General features: G+C 55.3%; 1 protein-coding gene across 6 annotated transcripts in view; it reads left to right on the top strand.

Moving 5' to 3' along the window:
- EFL1 (elongation factor like GTPase 1) overlaps positions 1 to 16,655 on the top strand; it is a 103,516-nt gene extending 86,861 nt beyond the window's left edge. For 3 of the 6 annotated variants that reach the window (XM_073227137.1, XM_073227134.1, XM_073227138.1), the window contains one exon: positions 8,756 to 9,016. In XM_073227137.1, coding sequence (XP_073083238.1) covers positions 8,756 to 8,944 — 189 coding nt within the window. In that variant the 3' untranslated portion in view covers positions 8,945 to 9,016. Of the gene's footprint in view, positions 1 to 8,755; positions 9,017 to 10,405; positions 10,955 to 13,841 lie in introns of those variants that run through there. The other 3 variants (XR_012127162.1, XM_073227135.1, XM_073227136.1) reach the window with 3 other exon arrangements.
- Positions 16,656 to 18,318: the final 1,663 nt, after the last annotated feature.

Raw genomic sequence — 18,318 nt, 5'->3', positions numbered from 1 at the left:
GCCCCCGAGGGGGGCATGCGGGCGAGGGAAACCCAAGGGCGCCTGCAGAGAGCAGTTCTGGGTCGGGGCCGAGCCTCGGGCCCAGGGCAGGATTTTTAAACTGTAGGGTGTAAGTGGAAAGGTTTTAAGAAAGTGGTTTCCATTGTCACTGTTTGCGGGGAACCTAAATAGCTTCACGTTGCCCGCCTTTACCCCGGAGGTTCGCGGTCCTGCCTAAGGCGCGCTGCCCCGGGGTCCGAGTCCTGGGTTCGCGCGGCCCGCCCGCCTCTTACCGGGGCGGATTGTGGGGCCTCCCGCACCCCTGGCAGAGAGGCGCTGAGCACCCTTGCTGGCGGGTCACTTTCCCGCAGCGTCCAGGGGTCCAGGCCGTACTCACTGCCCACCGCAGCGTGGCGTGGTCCTGCGCCAGGCTTCACACCGAAATCCGGGCTCTTTGCCTTAAACTCGTATTTAAAGGAAACCCGTGGTTTTAGAGTCAGTGCGCCGCTGCTCTTATTTATCTCACTTTTCTTTCTTTCTTTAAAGCACTTTACGTGAATAGTTCAAATTTAGATAATAAAGGGGAATGGGAATAATTGAGGGAGAATTTCTTTTTGAAATGACTTTTATAGTCACGTGAGTCCACAAAGTAAAGAAAGGTAACGCTTCAGAAAAATTTCCCATGGACAGACTTAATTTAAATCGGGCAAGTTCACATCATCTAAATCGACGGGAGTGAAGTTGCGTGTCCAGAACACTCACTTTGTCTGCTTCTCCTTAAAGAAAAAGACACATTATAATGCCCGATGGAACCGAAGTTAATAATGAACCGATGGTTTAGGTCACTTTATTTTTTTTGCAGGACAATCTGTATTTTAGTAGTGATTTTCTATGAAGTGTTTCTTGGATTTTGTTTCTTTATTCAGAAACTAAATGATGTTTTGATGGTTTTATTGACTTAGATCTGAGTAGATGTCTCAGTTGTATTTTATTACATAGAAAACAGTAGCTCCAAAACATGTGTTGTTGGTCCCCAAGTTTATGGTGGTGATTTCCCACGCACCTGGAATCCTGGCTTTTTGGTTTTGGTTCTGGCACTCACCTCTTTTGTAACAAGAACACAAACTGGTAAGAAATAGAAAGAATGGATTTATAAAGGCAACTTCTCAAAAATAAGAACTGTGTAGTGTACGTACGTTACCGATGCTTTGGTGCAAAATATTGGTCTCTCCCCGGTGTTCAGGAACCAGATGTGTGATCACGGGGCAGGGCCATGAAATATGTAGAAGTGAAGCTTCAAAGCAATGACGTTGAGAGGTGACAGTTTCTTCACTGGTGTGGCATTGCTGGAAACTGCCTTCCGAGCTGCCACTCAGGCTTCCGGCTACGTAGAGGTGACAGGCTGTCCTCCTCATGAAGACGGCCTCCATCAGCACTGGCCAAAACCAGCGCAGTGGGACGTCTGGTCAGAGCAGAGTGTAGTGAATGATCGCTGGGGTTCTCCGGAAATACGGGCATTCAAAGCTGTTGGAAGAATTTAATTCATATATTCTGTTGTTTGTTAAATATATCCCATCATTTCACAGTCAGTCTTATCCTTGAAAGTGGTTCCCTGAGGCACATTAAAAAAAACCTATAAAGTTCTCATCATTTCCTAACTGGCAGCTATATTAATTAGGAAACAGGTAAGGCTGCTCTGTCAAAGGGATCTCAAAATAAGAGTGGTTCAAATAAGGCAGAAGATTCTCTGTCGCGTCAGGCCAGAGCCGGGGGGTGGTGGGGGTGGCTCCCTGTGGCGCGAGGCATTGGGGGCGCTTCTGATGTGCTGTCTCGCTCAATGCTTGGCTTCTGCTGATGGTCTCCAAAGTGGCTGTTCACCTCTCGCCATCACGTCTGCATTCCAGCTGTTAAGGATGGGGAATGGTAGAGGAGGACACATTTCTTCCCTTTAAAGCCATGTGACTTCACTGCCTCCCAGTGCCAAGACCAGCTGTGCTGCGGGGAGGGGTCTTTAACCACATCCAGAGGTGGCATGCTGTACCCAGTGCCTGTCCTGGTGGGTGAAGTCGGCGAGAGTAGCCGTGCCCGCTGTCGTTGATGCACTTTCTGTGGCTGCTTTCAGGCAGGGTTGAGTTGCAGCAGAGTCGGTGTGTGTGTGTCTGAACGGTGTCCCTTCTGGCTCTGCGGAGAAGTGTGTGCCCAGCCCCCAGGTCCTAGGCGGCCTCCCTGCCCACCTGACGTGCCTGTTAGCAAGGAAGCAGGGAACAGGGTTTAAAAACAACATGTTCTCACCAAATTGTCAGTTTTGTTAATGTGGAGACCAGGATGGTTTCCAGTCTGCTCTCAAATAAAAAAAACAAAAATCTTTCTTACACACTTAATGGTAGTTTTTAAAAAATACTAGTTTGTGGTTGGTTACAGCTTCTTATTAAAAATCAGTCTCTTATAAACAACTTTAAAGAAATGTAGTAAAAAGCTTGCCCAGTTTATACCATCCTTCTGTCATTCCCCTGCCACCTGCCACGGGCCTGTTCCCAAAAGCTTCAGATCTCTGAAAGTCTTGAAAACTACATTATAATTAAATGCGTTGATCGGGTGTCTTTTTGGCCCTCTCAGTTTCCCCCCCAGTCAGATCTAGAAATAACACGGTCATCGGGAGCTGGCTTCTCACTCCGAGGCATCCGCTTTTCATTTGTGTTCCACCAACCATGCAATTCACAATCAAGGGCCTTTGAGAGGAAGTGCTTCAAAAATAGAGAAAATAAAATTACAGGCATTTTCCGAGAAGAAGCATTTGAAGTCAGCAGTCTCCTAATTTCTCTTTCTGTGTTTCACCCTTCCATGAAAGAGGAAGAAAAGGAGCTAATAACAGTCGCAGAAAGAAAAGTATCAGCAGCCGTTGCAGTTCTGCATGTGCGGCGCGGAGCCTCAGAGGCGCCCCGAACAGGCGGCCGGGCGGGGCGACAGCTCCGCAGGGCGCGGAGAGGCGGGTGTCCTGCGGAGGCCGGGGCTGGGCCTGCCGTGATCAGAGGGTGCTCTGGGCCAAACATCGAAAGCATTTTCCTTCTCTGCTTTTTCTTCTTTAAGTGCCCAGGGCAGCAGTCAGCACGTGGGGTCCTTCCTTCCTGTGGACCAGAAAATGGCACCGCCCAGGCCGAGGGGCTGCAGAGACCATTCTCACTGGCGGTGCGGTTCGCAGGGCGCTGGTCAGAGGGAAGCCCTTCCCTCCAAACGGGTGGTGGGCCCTGCTCCACGGCCTCCCGGTGCCCCTCTGCAGAGCACGACCTGCTTGGCCTCGGGTCACCCCGTCGTTGCCTTGCCAAGGAAATGCCAAATGGACCCACTGGTCGGGGTTTCCCCTGGCCCCCTGCCCTGAGGGTGCTCGGCCTGCTGGGGTGGCAGCTCCTGGTGTCCCCAGGTGTGGGTGTGTGAGGCCCAAGCAGCAGTTGCCGGGCGAGGCCAGGACGCGTGGGCAGCTGCCCCCCAGGGCAGGCGATTGGGGTCTCTCCGGAGGGGCCCCGGGTGGCGGGGCTGTGCGCAGAGAGGGCAGCTTAATTCTCTTGATGAAACTCATCACTTTTTAAACAGTATCACAAGTGTGACCTACTGCTGCCACTTCGACCTGCAGGAAATGTAGCTTCCTTACATTCCATGGTAGGTCTGTTGTCCAGCCGGCTAGGAGAGGGCACCTCCAGCTTGGCCCTCCAGGTAGGGACTGTCCTCGAGGGCCACCCAGGCGTGCTCCACCTCCCGACTCTTCCCTTTAGCCTCGCTAAGAACTGGAGGGCGTCTGGGACTCTGTGGTGGGGACAGAAAGCAAGCCTCTGCTCGGTGCAGGACCCTCGGAGTCCTCACTGCTCTGGGAAGCAGCTTTGTCTGGGCCACGGGGGCCAGTGGGGCAGTACCAGCCAAGCCAGGGGTCCCGTGCTGACCATTAGCGTCCAGTCGGGGGTGCCCAGCAGCTGCCCTTGTCCTGCCCCCAGGCTTCCACCGGCTCCTCCAGGCCCCCAGGCCCACTCACCAGGGTGTGGGGACTCGGGCATCAGCGGTACACACACCAGCGTGGTTTCTCGTCCAAGTTTTCTGAGACGCTTGCAGTGTCTGCGTACTAGTGTTCCTCAGGAGAACAGGAGAAAATACCCACTTCTTATAATGGGCTGAGCTTCCTGTAGTCCACGCAGGCATGCACTTTATTAAGTCAGCATACACTTATCAAGCATGCACGGAGGGCGCCTGCCTCAAAGAGAAACAGTCGTTCGTATCTTCTGAGGCCCATCGTGGGAGAAGAGCGTAGGAGCCTGGCAGGAAGTCCATGGGGAGGCCTGCTTTACAGGCAAATGCATGCCACTTGCCAGCTGGGTTTACCTCCCTGACCTCAGGCTTAGCCTCAGAGGAGGTGAGGGGATTGTGGGAACGCGTAGGGCAGTCCTTGTATTAGGAGGGCTCCAGCCAGTCTGCCCTCTGGTGAGGACGGGGCTCAGGGAGCTTGTGTGAGTGCTTGGCACACACAGCCAGTGAGTGGCGGGGCTGGATGTGTGGGGGGCGGGCAGGGCAGTCTGCATGCGGCCATGGCGCACGGGCCCCAACCCCGTCGCGGGGGTCCTCACTCTGTGGTCTTCCCTGCAGTGAGCCCCCAGAATGGCACATCCGTCTGCACCTGCAGGACCCCGGTGGCATGGCCTGCCCGTGCCATGCTAACGGCGGCCTGGAGACTGTGGCTCCCTCTGCAGACACGGACCTGTGACACAGGGCTCCTTGCATCTGCACGCACCCCCTGCCCCAGCCGAAGGCCCTGGGCTGTGCTTACACAAGGAGGGACAGATGGGTCCCCAGAGGGGGCTGGAAGCAAAGGGGTCTGTGAGGGCGCAAAAGGCAGCAGCAGGTCTTGGGGTGCTTGTCCCAGCCGCCAGCTGGGGACTCTCTAAACGCACACGGAGACACTGCCTGCGTGGGACTCCCCTCCCTCTTCATCCAGCTGTGCCTGCAGTTGGGGGGCCCTGGGCTTCTGTCCCCGCGGTGTGTGGGAGGCAGCACTGTGCTTCACCACAGCCCTGGTGTGGCTGCACAGGGTGACGAGCTCGTTCAGTCCTCAGACAGCTGTGGGGTTAGGGCTGCTCATACCACACCCAGAAAGTGAGAGAGCCGAGGTGCAGGATGACTGAGGTCACACAGATCCCTAGGGGCCTGGATGCCTGCCCTGGGTCCAGTGCCGGCCACGCTGCAAGGCTCCGAGCTTGCACACGGATTGGGCGTGTTGCTGCTGCCAAGCAGCCATCGGCCCGCCCTGCCCTGGAGGACCCGCCTGCCCCGGTGTCTCCGTATCCGCCTCAGCGCCGGGTGCAGGTGCTTTGGCTCCAGCCTTCATCCAGGGGCTGGGGCCGCAGCTCTGTCGGTGGGGTCTGGTGTGTCAGGAGGAGCCTCAGAGGGCTTGTGCCCCGGCCACGCCGCGTTTCTCCCTGGCTGGCCTGGGCAGTCCCGTCGTCCTTCCCAGTGCTCGGATGTCAGTCTGAGGACTCCTGTCCTGTGATCTCTCATTCTCAGAACTCCTGTTAGATGCATCCTACACATATTTTATGGCTCTGAACTTTTCTTCTTTTTCTAATACCTGTCTTGTTGTGTTTTGGATAATGACTCAGTCTCTTTTTTTAAATACAATTTACTGAGGTGAAATTCACAGAACATAAAATTAACCATAAAAAGTTTTGTTGCCTGTATTACAATCCTGCATTATTACAATAATACACAACCACCACATTTGTCAAAGCATGTCTGTCCCTCCAAAGTAGAACTCTGGACCCACTAGGAGGCGTACACCCATGTCCGGTAAAGGAATCTATTTTAAGGAGTTGCCCCACAAGATCATGGAGGCTGAGGCGTCCCCCCATCCGCAGCCACAAGCGGGACGCCCAGGAGAGCCGTGTCCTGGCTCAGCACTCGGCAGGCAGAACGCCCTCTTGCTCAGCCTTGTTCTGTTTGGGCCCTCAAGCAACAGGATGGCTCATCCTATCAGAAGGACGTCTGCTTTAGAAGGACGTTTGACCAGATGTCTGGGCACCTGTGACCCAGCCGGGCTAACACAAAAAACTAACCCTCAGACTCCTTCCTTACCCACTACACCGTTTCTCCCCCTCCCAGCCTCCCCCTGCCGGCCCTGGGTGGCCATCAGTCTGCATCCTACCTATGGGTTTATCCATTATGCACATTTCATACAAATGATGTCATCTGGCTTCTGTCTGGCTTCTGTCGCTTTGTTTCCGGGGCCTCGCGTGGCAGCATGGAGCAGTGCCCTTGTATGGCTGTGTGCTGGTCTCTATGCGGGGTGCCCGTCACTGCACACAGGGTGCCACCCTGCTATGTGTGTGCACTGTAACTTGGTGAGTATTTGGGCTTCCCTACCTTTTGGCTGTTGTGAAGAGGGCTGTCGATCTTGCAGGTACATGTACTTGTTGGAGTCCCTGTTTTCGGATATTAGGTACCGAGTGCCCGAACTGCTGGGTCCTGTGGTGGTAATTCTGTTTAACTTTTGGGGAACCCCCCAGCTGTTCTCCACCGTGACTGTCGCGCTTTATCTTCCCATCAGCAAAGTACAAGGCTTCTAGATTCTGTCTTCCTTTTTCTTTTTACTGGTAGCCGTCCTGGTGGGTATGAGGTGGTACCTCATGATGGTTTCAGCTTGGGTTTCCCTAACGACTAAATAAGGCTGAGTGTCTTTTCATTGGCTTTGTGGCTCTGTGTATCTCTTTGGAGAAATGTCGGTTCCTATCTTTTGCCCATTTTGATTGGATTGTCTTGTTGAGTTGTAAGAGTTCTTTATATATTCTGAACATCAGGTCTGTCTTTTACTCTCCCTTGAGCAGTTTCTAGTTAACGTACCTTCTGACTTTCTTTTTTTATTTTAATGTCTAAACTTTTTTTCTAGTTCTTTGTCTCTGTTTTATGGGTACTATCCCCCCCCCTTTATTTCTTGGTGGATTTTTAATGAACTCTGGTTTTCTGTTAAGATCGCTCTGTTACTCACCCTCCTGTCTGATTACGAATTCTCCCTTTTGTTGCGTCTGGTGACTCGCATGGTGCTGGACTTCCCTGCAGCCCTCAAGGGCAAGGTCACCTTCGGGGGAGTTCTCTCCTCCCGGCGCTGTGCTGCGGAGTGGCCTTCCTGCTGGGATTCGAGGCACCTCCTCCCTGTCCCCCCGAGTGCCGCTGCTCTGTGTCATTTGCAGAGGCTCAGCTCAGTGACTTGGCCAGCGGGAGGGGTGGGACAGCCGGCTCAGCACAGCCGAGTCCGACCCCAGAGTGTGATGGCGCGTGTCGTCCTGTCCAGCTCGCTTCCAGCCACAGCCCTGGGCAGGCGTGGTTGCTCCCCCGCCAGAGGAGAGGGGGCGCTTCTGGCCCCTTGTGCCCGGGATGCGTACTTGGGGCCCATCCTAGACAGGCACTGAGCCTCCCGGCTCCGTCTTAGCTCCCTGCGGGCGATGGCTGGGGCTTTTGCCCCCATTTCCTGCTGCGGGCTCCCCTCTCTCCCTCCAAAAGCCTCTCCTTTCCTGGTCCACAGAAATCTCCCTTTCTTGTGTGGAAGAGTCACGATTTTCAAATTTTTCTGCAATTTCTGTATCTTAAATTGAAAAGTGTTGGGATTTGAGGTCATTCAATAAATAGCACTCCTTTCCCTGCAGTGAAGAAATAAGAAAAAACAGCTGCAAAAGGAATAAAGCAGATAAAGGCCACAGTGTCACCTTTATTGCTAATGAAGCTGATCTGGGAGGACGTGGCCTGTGACGGGGCCGAACCCCAGTGTCCCGAGTCCGGCTGCACTGCGCGGGGCTACTGGTGGGGTCAAAGCTGGCTTCTGTAAAGAGCGTGGGGGAGCCGAGCAGACTGTGTGCTTCCTGCCAGCAGCTGGCTTCCAGCAGAAGGAAGGGGGCCAGCCTGCCCACATCTGCTTTCCCCTCTTGCCCTTACCAGTCTGAGCCTCATGGGGACCGGGTGGTGAGGCCTGGGGAGGCGAGGAGTGTGGGGCTCATGGAGCTCTCCTACCTGAGGGGAGCCATTGGGGCGCTGCCCTCCTGCAGTGGTGCTGGGGGGCAGGTGCGGCACACACACCCTTCTGCCCGTCCTGGAGTCAGTCCCTCAGGTGTGGACCTCTGGCAAGTGCACGTCCATGCTCACCACCGCCTTGGATGTGGGGGCCTGGCTGCTGGTCATCTCAGAGGGCTGAGCTCGGCCCTCTCCCTTCCCTCTGGAGGAGCCTCTTGGGACTGTCCTCAGCACGCCTGCCCCTGAGCTTGTCTCCTCGGCATCAGGGTAGGCGCCTGAGCACCGAGACAGGTGGAGAGGAGGCTGTGCATGTCTGCCTGTGGCCCCGGCAGAACATGCGGTGGGCCTGTTCCAGTTCAGCAGGTGCCCCGCCGGGTTCTGGAGCACAAGCTCGGCGACAGGCTTACATGCATCGGTCTGTGCCGGGGACACAGGCGGAATCGGGGAGAGGGCACTGAGAGCCACACACATCCTAGGGGAAGGGAGAGAGAGGTTTTTTTATTATATTTTCACAATTAATAGTTTTTCTTTCCTTACCGTTACATAATGGCCCCTCTGTGAGCAGGGAAGAACGTGTATGTTACAGGCATTGCTGACCCGCTTCTGTTTCACCCCCTGTGCTCATTGCCATTCCCAGCAGGCCAACCTGCTTCCGCTTGACGCGTGTCCTTTAGCCGAGGCTACATGAGTTGTTGGTGCTGGGAAGTCTAACTAGGCACATTCTGTCACCTTCTCTTACAAGATCATCCCCAGTGACCCCTTCTGGGTGCCAACCACCGAGGAGGAATACTTGCACTTTGGGGAAAAGGCTGACTCCGAGAGCCAGGCCCGGAAGTACATGAATGCTGTGCGAAAGCGGAAGGGCCTCCATGTGGAAGAGAAGATCGTGGAGCATGCAGAAAAGCAGAGAACCCTCAGCAAGAATAAGTGACTGCTGCTGGCAGATCCTGTCCTAGTAATAAAAGGCAAAGTGCCACCTGGGGTCTCATACCAGGGGAATTTCTTCATGCTGCCCTGTCTTTGTGCACCCACCTTCCATAGCGTTGGTCCATATAAGCATTTTAAAAGAGGCTGTTAGCATGTTTCCAAAGTGTTCTTTAACTGTAAATACTGCAGTCACCAACTTAGTACTACTCTGTGTGTGTCCTGTGGACAGTTGCATGTGTGCTGTGGTGATGGCCGCCTGGCTGGTGCTGGGCACAGTGTGCGGACCACACAGCAGGCAGCATCCTCCGCCTGTCCCCACGGCATCACACTTTGATCACACACTCCACGTATTTACGTCTCACATTTAATCAGTGAATGACCACATTTAAAACCATTTGGAGAAGACCACACACTCCAGAGAGCACCTTCTAGTCCGTCACATCAGTGTTACAGCTGACCCATCTTGGAGTTTTGTCTAGTAATGTCCAGTTGTTAGCCTTTAACCCGTTTTTATGGCCCTTGTACATGGCATCATTCACAGTGAATAAGTGTTCATGAAAGTCGCATCCTACAACTTTCTCTTTGGAAAACAGTAGGTAAATTTCTTGGCTATTTCCCCTTACCCTTACTAAGGGAGATTAGCTAATGGGATGAGATCATGGCCTTACTGTAAACAGATTTCCTGAATCTCAGTTGCCTCATTCAGGGAGATCCCCATATAAGGAACAGATTCAGTTCAGTCAGAAATAGGTTTTGTAATTTTTGATGTTACGCGACTGACTTTTATAGCCACTTAAAAGAAGGATTCATTTTCAAAACACATAAAATTCTCAGACCTGACTTTGTTTTTGGAATGCTTTTAATGAGTTTTCTCAATAAAGTAGGTCATTCTTCATACTAGTCATAGACATATCTTTAATCGTTAGAGCTCTGGCACGGCTGGTCAAATCTAATTGACCCAGACTTTGGGGAAAGTGGGGCTACATTTAACAGATGCTGATACCTGGATTCATCTAGGGGAGTGATGCCATGTGTTGGTTTATCAAACACTGATTATATAGGAAAAGCTGGCACATCAATTCACATCATTTGTAAATAGCATTCAAACGACAGATGTGCTCTAGGAAGTCTTCTTAGACGCTGTGCTTGTCGGGAGATGCTGCATTTAATACAAGAGGCACAGCCCGGAGAGTGGGAGGGGCTCCGAGCGCAGTTCTGCGGGGCCAGCTGGTGGGCGGGTGGGGCAGTGACACATCTGGGGCAGACTGCCGCCCCCCCTTCTCCGTGTTTGGGGGGACACCAGGGCAGCGAGCCACCAAGGGGCCGTAGGGGGGCAGGCCAAGGGGCAGAGCTCACCTGCCACGTGCGCAGTTGGCCCAGTTCTGTGATGGGTGATGGGTGATGGGCCCGTCATCGAAACCCCTCCCGCCTGTGACCGCACAGTGACACTGCCTCTTCGCTGCAGGTCCCACAGCCGTGCCGAAGCCTGGCCTCAGTGCATCGGATGCAGTGGACGGAGCCGAGACACTGTCCCAGAGTGGGGGGGGGCCCTGCTGGCCTGGGGCTGGCCTCCTGGAGTCATTTATAGACAGGCCGCAGGGCCAGCACGGACTGCTGGGGGCCTGCTTCTCGGGCCAGTCCCCTAGACCCGAGGGGAAGCAGCCCCTCCTGTACAGCCCTGGGGAGGCCTAACATGTATGTGACCTCTATGGATACATTGTATGTGTTTCGGGGGGTATTTTGCAGGGTGGGGTTGGAGGGAGGATTACTAGGGAATCGCCATGGCCTGTGGATGTGGTCGAGGTCAGGCGCCGCTCAGCAAGCCCTGCTCCCGGGCCCCGCACGGGGCCTCCTGGGCCGCTGCCTGATTTGTCAGGGTCAGAGGTGTCGTCAGTGGGAGCTGACTGCACTGTGGCAGAGGAAGAAGGGAGGACTGGGGCATCCTTGTTTGTATTTATGTGCCTCCGTCTTGGGTAACGCTACCAGCGTCTGAGATTAAAAATCATGATCTGTACTGGCTCAGATTTATGGCTGGTAAGTTTAGAAAAATAATTTATTTCAGAAATTAGGTTAACCTGCACCCTTGGAACTGAAACCTTCCTTGTGTCCTGTCTGCCAACAGTCAGATAAGGCTCCGAGCTCGACCTTGTCCGGAGCCGGGCTCCCTGGTGAACAGATTATCAAACCCGGGGACCAGAAGGTGCTCACGGCAAAGCAGTCACACAGACCGCGGGCCGAGAGCGCTGAACTGCTGGCCTGGAAAAGAGCTGGTAGAACTACTAATAGAAGCCAAGCGTGTAGGTCGGAATCTAAGTCAGGAAACCAGACATGGGAGAACGAAGCCTTTCCTTTGAGCCTGCTGTTCCACGAGCCATGCCCACCGTGCAGAGGGCGGCTTCCTGTACTTGGGCAGGAGGGCCGGGGGTGGGGGGGCGTCTAACCCCAGCACAGTCGCTCCACAGGCCCACATGTGGCAGAGGCCAAGCAGCCCAGGAGGCATGAGGGGGCAGAGCAGAAGGCAGGGCCCAGCAGGGCAGAGGTGAAGGTCTGAGGTGCCCCACCTGGGCATCCAGGCCTGGGACTTGATCCTGGGCAGTTGGGATGGGGCTGCCTCCCACCACATGCCCCCCGCCCCTGGGCCTTTTGGCGTTCCCGGGTGCTTGCAGAGGCCCAGCAGCCCGGCTGCCTCACAGGGCTTGATGGGCTTGGCGGGCTTGGGCTTGGGGGCTGCTTCCCTAGCCTGTGGGGTTTGCCCCTCTGCCAGGTTTTCCGGTCTGGCTGACAATTCTGTATGATTCGCCTTCACTGCAAAAGGTGCAACAGTTTAATTTTGCTACCCCAGATTTCACTGTGGTCCCAAAAGAACAGCCCAGTGCCCAATCTCAAAGGCCTTTTTGCCACAGCTGCAACTTTAGCTTTTTGTAAATCAATGTTCCTGAAGAAAGTTTATTTTTTCAATGAACATTTATAGAACTTTTTCCAGACAACAGTTTTCTTTTGAAAAGCCCATTTCTGTTGAGCCTCAAGACTGATACCGAACGGTTGTACAGTGTTGCTGCGGGATCAGGGGCGTGGGGCCGAAAGCTGAGAGGCCGGAGAGACGGGGTCGTGCCCCCTGGCAGGGCCCTGGGTGAGCCCCTTAGCTGCGCGCCCCTCACCGTGCGGCGGGAAGTCCCCACCTGTAAGGGTCTGTAGGGTGAAGGCTGGGGAGTGATGTGTGTGAGTGAGGAGTCCCGTGCCTCGTGCCCGGAGCGCAGAATGCAATGGTCGTAGCTGCTTTTATTATGAATAAAATAATGAATTTATTCATTTATTGCTGGGCAATGCCGAGGCATGGAGACGGCACCTGGGTTCAGCCGGTCACAGAGTCAGGCGATCTGACGGGAACACAGGCTCGAAGTGCGCATCCCGCTGCGTTGCCCTCCAGTGAGGCTGCCACGCTCCGCCGGCGCCCGGGCCCGCAGTCCGGCTGCGGCTGCTTTCTCTTCTCTGCTTGTCCCTGACTTTGCCCCAGGTCAGTTACACGTGGTCGGTGCTCTCGCCAGGACAGAGCCGGCCACCTGCCCCCCAGGCACTGCCGGTGCCATCGACCGCCCCCAGCCTACCCTCAGGGGACCCCGCATGGCTGGCCCTGGGCAGCGGCTGGCTCTACTCAGGGCAGAGCACAGGGCCGGCCCCCAGGCCCGTGCTGCCCTCCGCCTCCGGGTGCAGCCCAGGCCCTGCTCGTGGCTGGCAGAGGGGCCTGCCCTGTGCAGCCAGATCCCGCCGCCCCGGCTGCTGGCTGCCAGCACAGCGCTGCCAACCACCATCTCCTTCCACTTTTTTACCCCCTCTGGGCTTTATTTTCTTTGCCGCCCAGCCTGGGACTCCCACACCAGTCACTCCAAACCCTTCGCCAACGCAAGGGCCTTCTTCCTTCGCTGTCCAGCCCCATCCACCAGCTGTCCCTGCGGGGCCTGGGCAGCCACCTGGGTGACAGCCCACTGCCCCAGCCCTTCCTCCTACTTTCCAGAGAGCGGGAGGGGGAACAGTCCCTGGGGGGCGGCCAGGGCGGGCGCCACAGGCTCTGGGGACGCTCGGGACTATGGCACACAGGCGGCCCTGGCAGCCAGCGCCCGACGGGGTTGGTGCAGCGTGAGGAGCTCAGGCAGCAGCAGTGGCCCCGGCCTGGCCAGTAAGCGCCCAGCAGCGTCCTCGCGGCCTGGGGCCAGAGCCTCCAGGAGAGTGACTGTGGGCTTGGGGCTGCGCGGGGACCCTGCGCAGTGGCTGAGCGGAGCCCTGCTGCTCAGCCCACTGGCGAGGATGGGTCCGCCGACTGGCTTTCCAGGCCTGGCCTGGCTTGGCAGTTGCCCAGCCCACCCGCCGCTGAACAGCCCCCCTCACAGGCTTCCTGCTGCTCCAGCAGAGAGCTGGGGGCAGAGGGCACAGAGGGCCAGGGGGGTGCCCGGGCCAGGCAGGATAGAAGCCAGACCGTACCAAGTCCATTGGCCAGGGACCCAGAGGTGGCACAGCTGTTAAATGGGCTCCCCTTCTTTGGGGGCCTATTTGTATCTATACTGGCTCCTTGTTGCTTTTTCCTGCACGATGTCCTACAATAGACAAAACTTCCTGGAAACAGCGCCCTGCTTTTCTCGTGGGAAACTACCTCACTTCTCCTCAGTCTGAGAGGTGGGAGTGGCCTTGGCCTTACCACACCTATGTGTGTCCTAGGCTGGGACCACCTGTGTGTTCAGGTCCCTTTGCCTCACTGGAATGGACGTGTGACCCAAGAGGGTCCAGTGGGTGTCAACTGCAGGACTTCTGATAGAGAATGTTGGGAGAGAGTCTGTATCTTTGATTAGAGTGGCCGTGCTGGTGCACATCCGCCTGGGGCGCCGGCAGCCTCTCTGTCTCCCCCGCAGCCCCCACCACCACCACCCCCCCGGGGACTAAGCTGGCAGCAGTGCCGAGGTGACGCGTGGCCCATCCGGAATACTGTTTGGAGCGTCTGAATTCTTTACCTTCAAACCAGAGCTGCACTTGGACCTTGTGGCTAACTGAGGCAGTGAGCATACACCCGCCTCCCAGAACAACGTGAGGTGAGTTTTTATCATAAGCAGTGAAGAGTCGCGCCAGCACCACACTTGGGTCGTGCCACCTCCTGCTCGGAGACATCCGGTGGCTCCCCTTGTCCCCACACCCTTGCCCTGTCCCCTTCCGTGCCTCAGAGCCTGTGGCCAGCGCCATCTCTAGGATGAGTTTAGCTCCGAGGCCCGTCATGTTATGTGGATCTTTCACGGTACCTATGACGTCCGTGCCGGTGGTCTGTGCACAGATCCGCCCCCTCTGCCTACTTGAGAGCTGTTTTCGACCATGCTGCGCCTCGCACAGAGGAGATGCTCACCCGTCCCCTGGCCGAGCCCCGGCCGGCCTGCACACTGTACTGGGGCAGGTGGGGCTGCATCAAGCACCCGGGTGTCCTGCCCTCCCTCCAGCGCCTCCCCTGCCGTCCACGCCTCCTCCCTCCTGAGCAGAGTCTCCTGGAGCGGACAGGGGAGAGCAGGGGCCTCGGGGCCTGGCCCGGAGACCAGCAACACCCGGAAAATGCAGAATCCCAGCCCCGCCCGAGACCTCCTGAATCTGGCCCTGGATTGGGCCCAGGAAGCTGTATTTTAACAGGCCCTCCAAGGGATTCAGATGCACACTCGAGTTTGGGAAACTTGGTAACAGAGATTTTAATCCACATTGACATTATGCTTTTCAATCTCTGAGATTTTTATTAAATGCTTCTTGATTTACAAAGGAAAACACAATTCATCTTCGGTCTAACTTGCAGCAGAATCTGTGAGGCCTCATTTGGATAGTTCCATTTCTCCCACCTCCCAGGAGATGCAGAAAGGCCAAAGGAGAGAACTAGCCCGAAAGTTCATTTGATGGGAAAAGAGCATCTGTGTCGTGTCATTCTGTGCAGAACGTTGCCGATGGACGGGGGAAGCGGTTTGCCTTTCGGGCCCAGTAGGAACAAAGGGAGGAACCAGCTCAGGGATCTGGGGCACTTATAGACGTACTTTGAAGGAGAGCGTTGGATCGAACTGAAAAGGGTCGTTTGAACATCAGATTTAGATGTTTCTTTTTTTATTTGCCCTAATTCAGAAAAATAAGTGCCCTTATCAGATGTCTGCTTATGAGTGTTTATTCCCCTTCTGTTTTTTTCTGAGTGTGTATAGAAAGTTCAGAGCTGGGAGAACTTTTCTGTAGTGATTGTCACAAGAGATCGTTGAGAAGACACACTGACCATTTTCTATGCTCCCCTTTCCAAAGATATTTGCTTTTATTATGACAGCTTCACTTTGGAGAATGTCAATCGGAGGTGGATTCATTTGGCTGTTTTCAGAGGCTTTGGAGTGTTTTTAAAATCACCACGACCACCATCTCCTCAGTCCTTCAAAATAAACAGGCTTATTTAACATTTGCAATGGAGCCTGATGCAGAAGACAGTGCTTCCTGGCCAGATGCTTCTCTGAAAACGACAGAGGCCCCTGCAGGCTGAGACTGTCCCCGTGCTTCTCTTTTTGAGAGCAAATTCCCCTCCACAGAAAAGGTTGATTTTCCTTGGGTGCAAGGAGCCTTACTCACAAGACTGGGCATCTTCCCACCCAGAGGCTTCATGGTGCCCTCGGCCCTCTTCCTACAGGACCTGCGGCTGCTTCCGCCCCTCCTGGCACCGCGGGGGCCTCCTGAGCACCTGCGCTTTCCCCGGCCACCGCAGCTCCCTGTCCTCCGGAGCTGTCGCCTCGTCACTGCCTCTCACTGCCATGCCAGCTGACCTTACAGTCTGCTGCCAGCGGCGGCCACTGTTGCCAGAGCCACACTCCTGCCACAGCTTGGGAGGGACAGGGGTTAATTTTTCTCTCTTCCTCTCTGTTGTTAGGTTGGAAAGGTCTCACAGCAGTGGCCCTGATGTCCTGGGCTTTATGGAGCTGGGAGTAAAGCAGCTCCTGGTACCCTGTGCTCCGCAGGAGCAGACGTGCCCCTGAGGCCCAGCCTTGGGGGGACTCATGGCCATCACTGCCACACTCAGAATTACTGACCCCCTTCATCTCTCACTGACCAGCTGTGTCTGCTGCCACCTTATAGTATGTTTCTCTCCCAGAAAGTTCCTTGGAATCCCCTTCATAAATAGAATTCCGGCAAATAGCTTGTTCTATTTCCTTATCATAGCCATGGTTCCCCTTAAAGAGACCTCATTATTTTTTAGAATACGGTGGCAGCATGGCTGAATTTCCATTGAGCCCACCCACCTGTTGCAGCAGCGGGCATTGGCATCAGTGGGGCCAGAGGGCAGGTGGGCATCCTCTGGTAGCCGCTGGCCCTGCCCAGCTTGGCAATATGTGTTAAGATGTAAAACAGTCATACCCTTTAACCTAGACACCTTTCTGGAAGCCTCTTCCCCAGAAACATGAACACCAGAGCACAGAGATACCTGAACAGCACTGACCCCGAAGGGAAAAATCCCAGCGTCCATCAATGAATTGGTGAAACTGGCACAAATGGACAGCAGGTCACCAACAGCCATTAGAAGTTTGAAGATCTTTACTTAATGACATGGGAGTTCAAGGTGCATAGGACTACTTTTTAAAAGCTACAAAACTATGCTTTGTTTGAATCCACTTTTATTATGTATGGACAACCTATGTATATGTTGTTAATAAATGCTCATAAAAAATCTGTAGACATATTTACAAGCCTCTACAATTATTATGTCCATGGTTTAAACACAGAGCATCTTTTCCTTCCACATTATGGTTTTCTGTAAGGTTTTTCTTTCACACACCCAACATGTATTACTTTGATAATCAGAAAAAGGTAAGTGCGTATGGTAGGTGAAGTAGCCCTGCCCCAGCCCGCGGGCCATGCCGCGTGTTGCTGGAGGCCGCTGTGCTGGCATCTGCCCGTGACGCCGCCACTGGTGGAGCCGCAGTGAGAGCAGAACGGTTTTGAGAGCCAGGCAGGCCCAGTCGGATGCCCCGGCCCGGCCAACCCCCTGTCGGCGCGGCTGCAGGAACCCCACACAGGTGTCCACGGCACCCAGTGCCCTCTGCCAGCCTCTGGGGATGCTCCTGACCCAGGACCTGCGTGTTCTGAACTGCAGGGTCACAGCCACAGGTCAAAAGAGTGAGGAAGAGTGAGACTTGGCCTCCGGAGCTTGAGCGGGCAGCGTCGGAGAGAGTGAGCCAGCGGGAAGAGGCAGCTAAGGGGCAAACAGAAGCCACGTTCCGCTCCTGTGGCCGGACCCGCAGGCTCCTGGGACCCTGAATGCTTCAGTTCTGCCTCCCGGTAACCTGAGGCCTGGCCGTTCTTGTTCCTGGGGTTTCCAGAGGGCCTGGCTGCACAGCAGAGATCCGGTCCCCCCTGTGTGCACCCCACCTCCGTGGGGAAACCGCTCACCCTGAAGGGGTCCCCAGGGGGTCTTCCCATGCCCGAATCTCTGACTTACCCTTGCCCACAGAATGCTTTCTCCAGAGGACACCGTATGTGGACTTCCCAGTGTGAAAGTGATCAGAGTGGAATTGCCCCAGTGCGGCAGGAGGGAGGTGGTGGAGGAGGAAGAGGCCCCAGGCCTGGCCCCAAAGGAGGCCCTGTGCCTGGCAGAGTGTATGGCACCCAGCGGCTGCAGAGCACGCCTGGGAAGGTAGCTGCAGGTCCTGCTCCGTGTCCCCTGGTCCTGCACCCGCTCACTGGGTTCACAGAGCTGCGCACACACACCACGTCCACTGACACGAGCTGTGGGGCGCCACCCGGCCGGCGGCTCACTCTCACCGAGCTCTGCACATCTGCGAGGATGGGAGTCACCCAGGCAGCTGGCACACGTGGGTCCCAGGACCAAGCATCCCATGCTAGCAAGAAGTGCTCAGACAGGCCCTTCGACCCAGTAATGAAGCCCTGGGTCAGCGGTCCTCAGCATGGCCCCAGGCCAGCAGCCAACAGAGCCCTGGGCACTGCTCAGAGTGCCCACTGCAAGCCCCACCTGGGACCTACGGGGTCAGAGACTGGGCTGCCCCCTTCATCTGTGTAGCTGGCTCTGCGCACCACCCCTCCCACAGTTCTGGGGGCAGCAAAGGGGAGGGCACCCTGACTCCTTAACATTGCAAGGATTCTCTCTGAGACGGGTACCCGTCATACATAACGCACTGACCCCATGCGATGATTCAGCCTTTTTATGACAATACCAGTGATAATGACAGAACATATTTCTGAGCTCTTCCCATGTGCCAGGCCCCACTCCCAGCATTTGATGTGATCACCATAACTCCAGATGGCCCCTTCCAAAGGATGAGGAAACCGAGGCACAGATCGGTTAAAGAACATGCGCATCATCACACAGCTGTTGGCACATGG

This window comes from Manis javanica, chromosome 18, assembly GCF_040802235.1.
Source record: "Manis javanica isolate MJ-LG chromosome 18, MJ_LKY, whole genome shotgun sequence".
NCBI lineage: Eukaryota > Metazoa > Chordata > Mammalia > Pholidota > Manidae > Manis > Manis javanica.
This window is presented reverse-complemented; position numbering and strand designations above follow the sequence as displayed.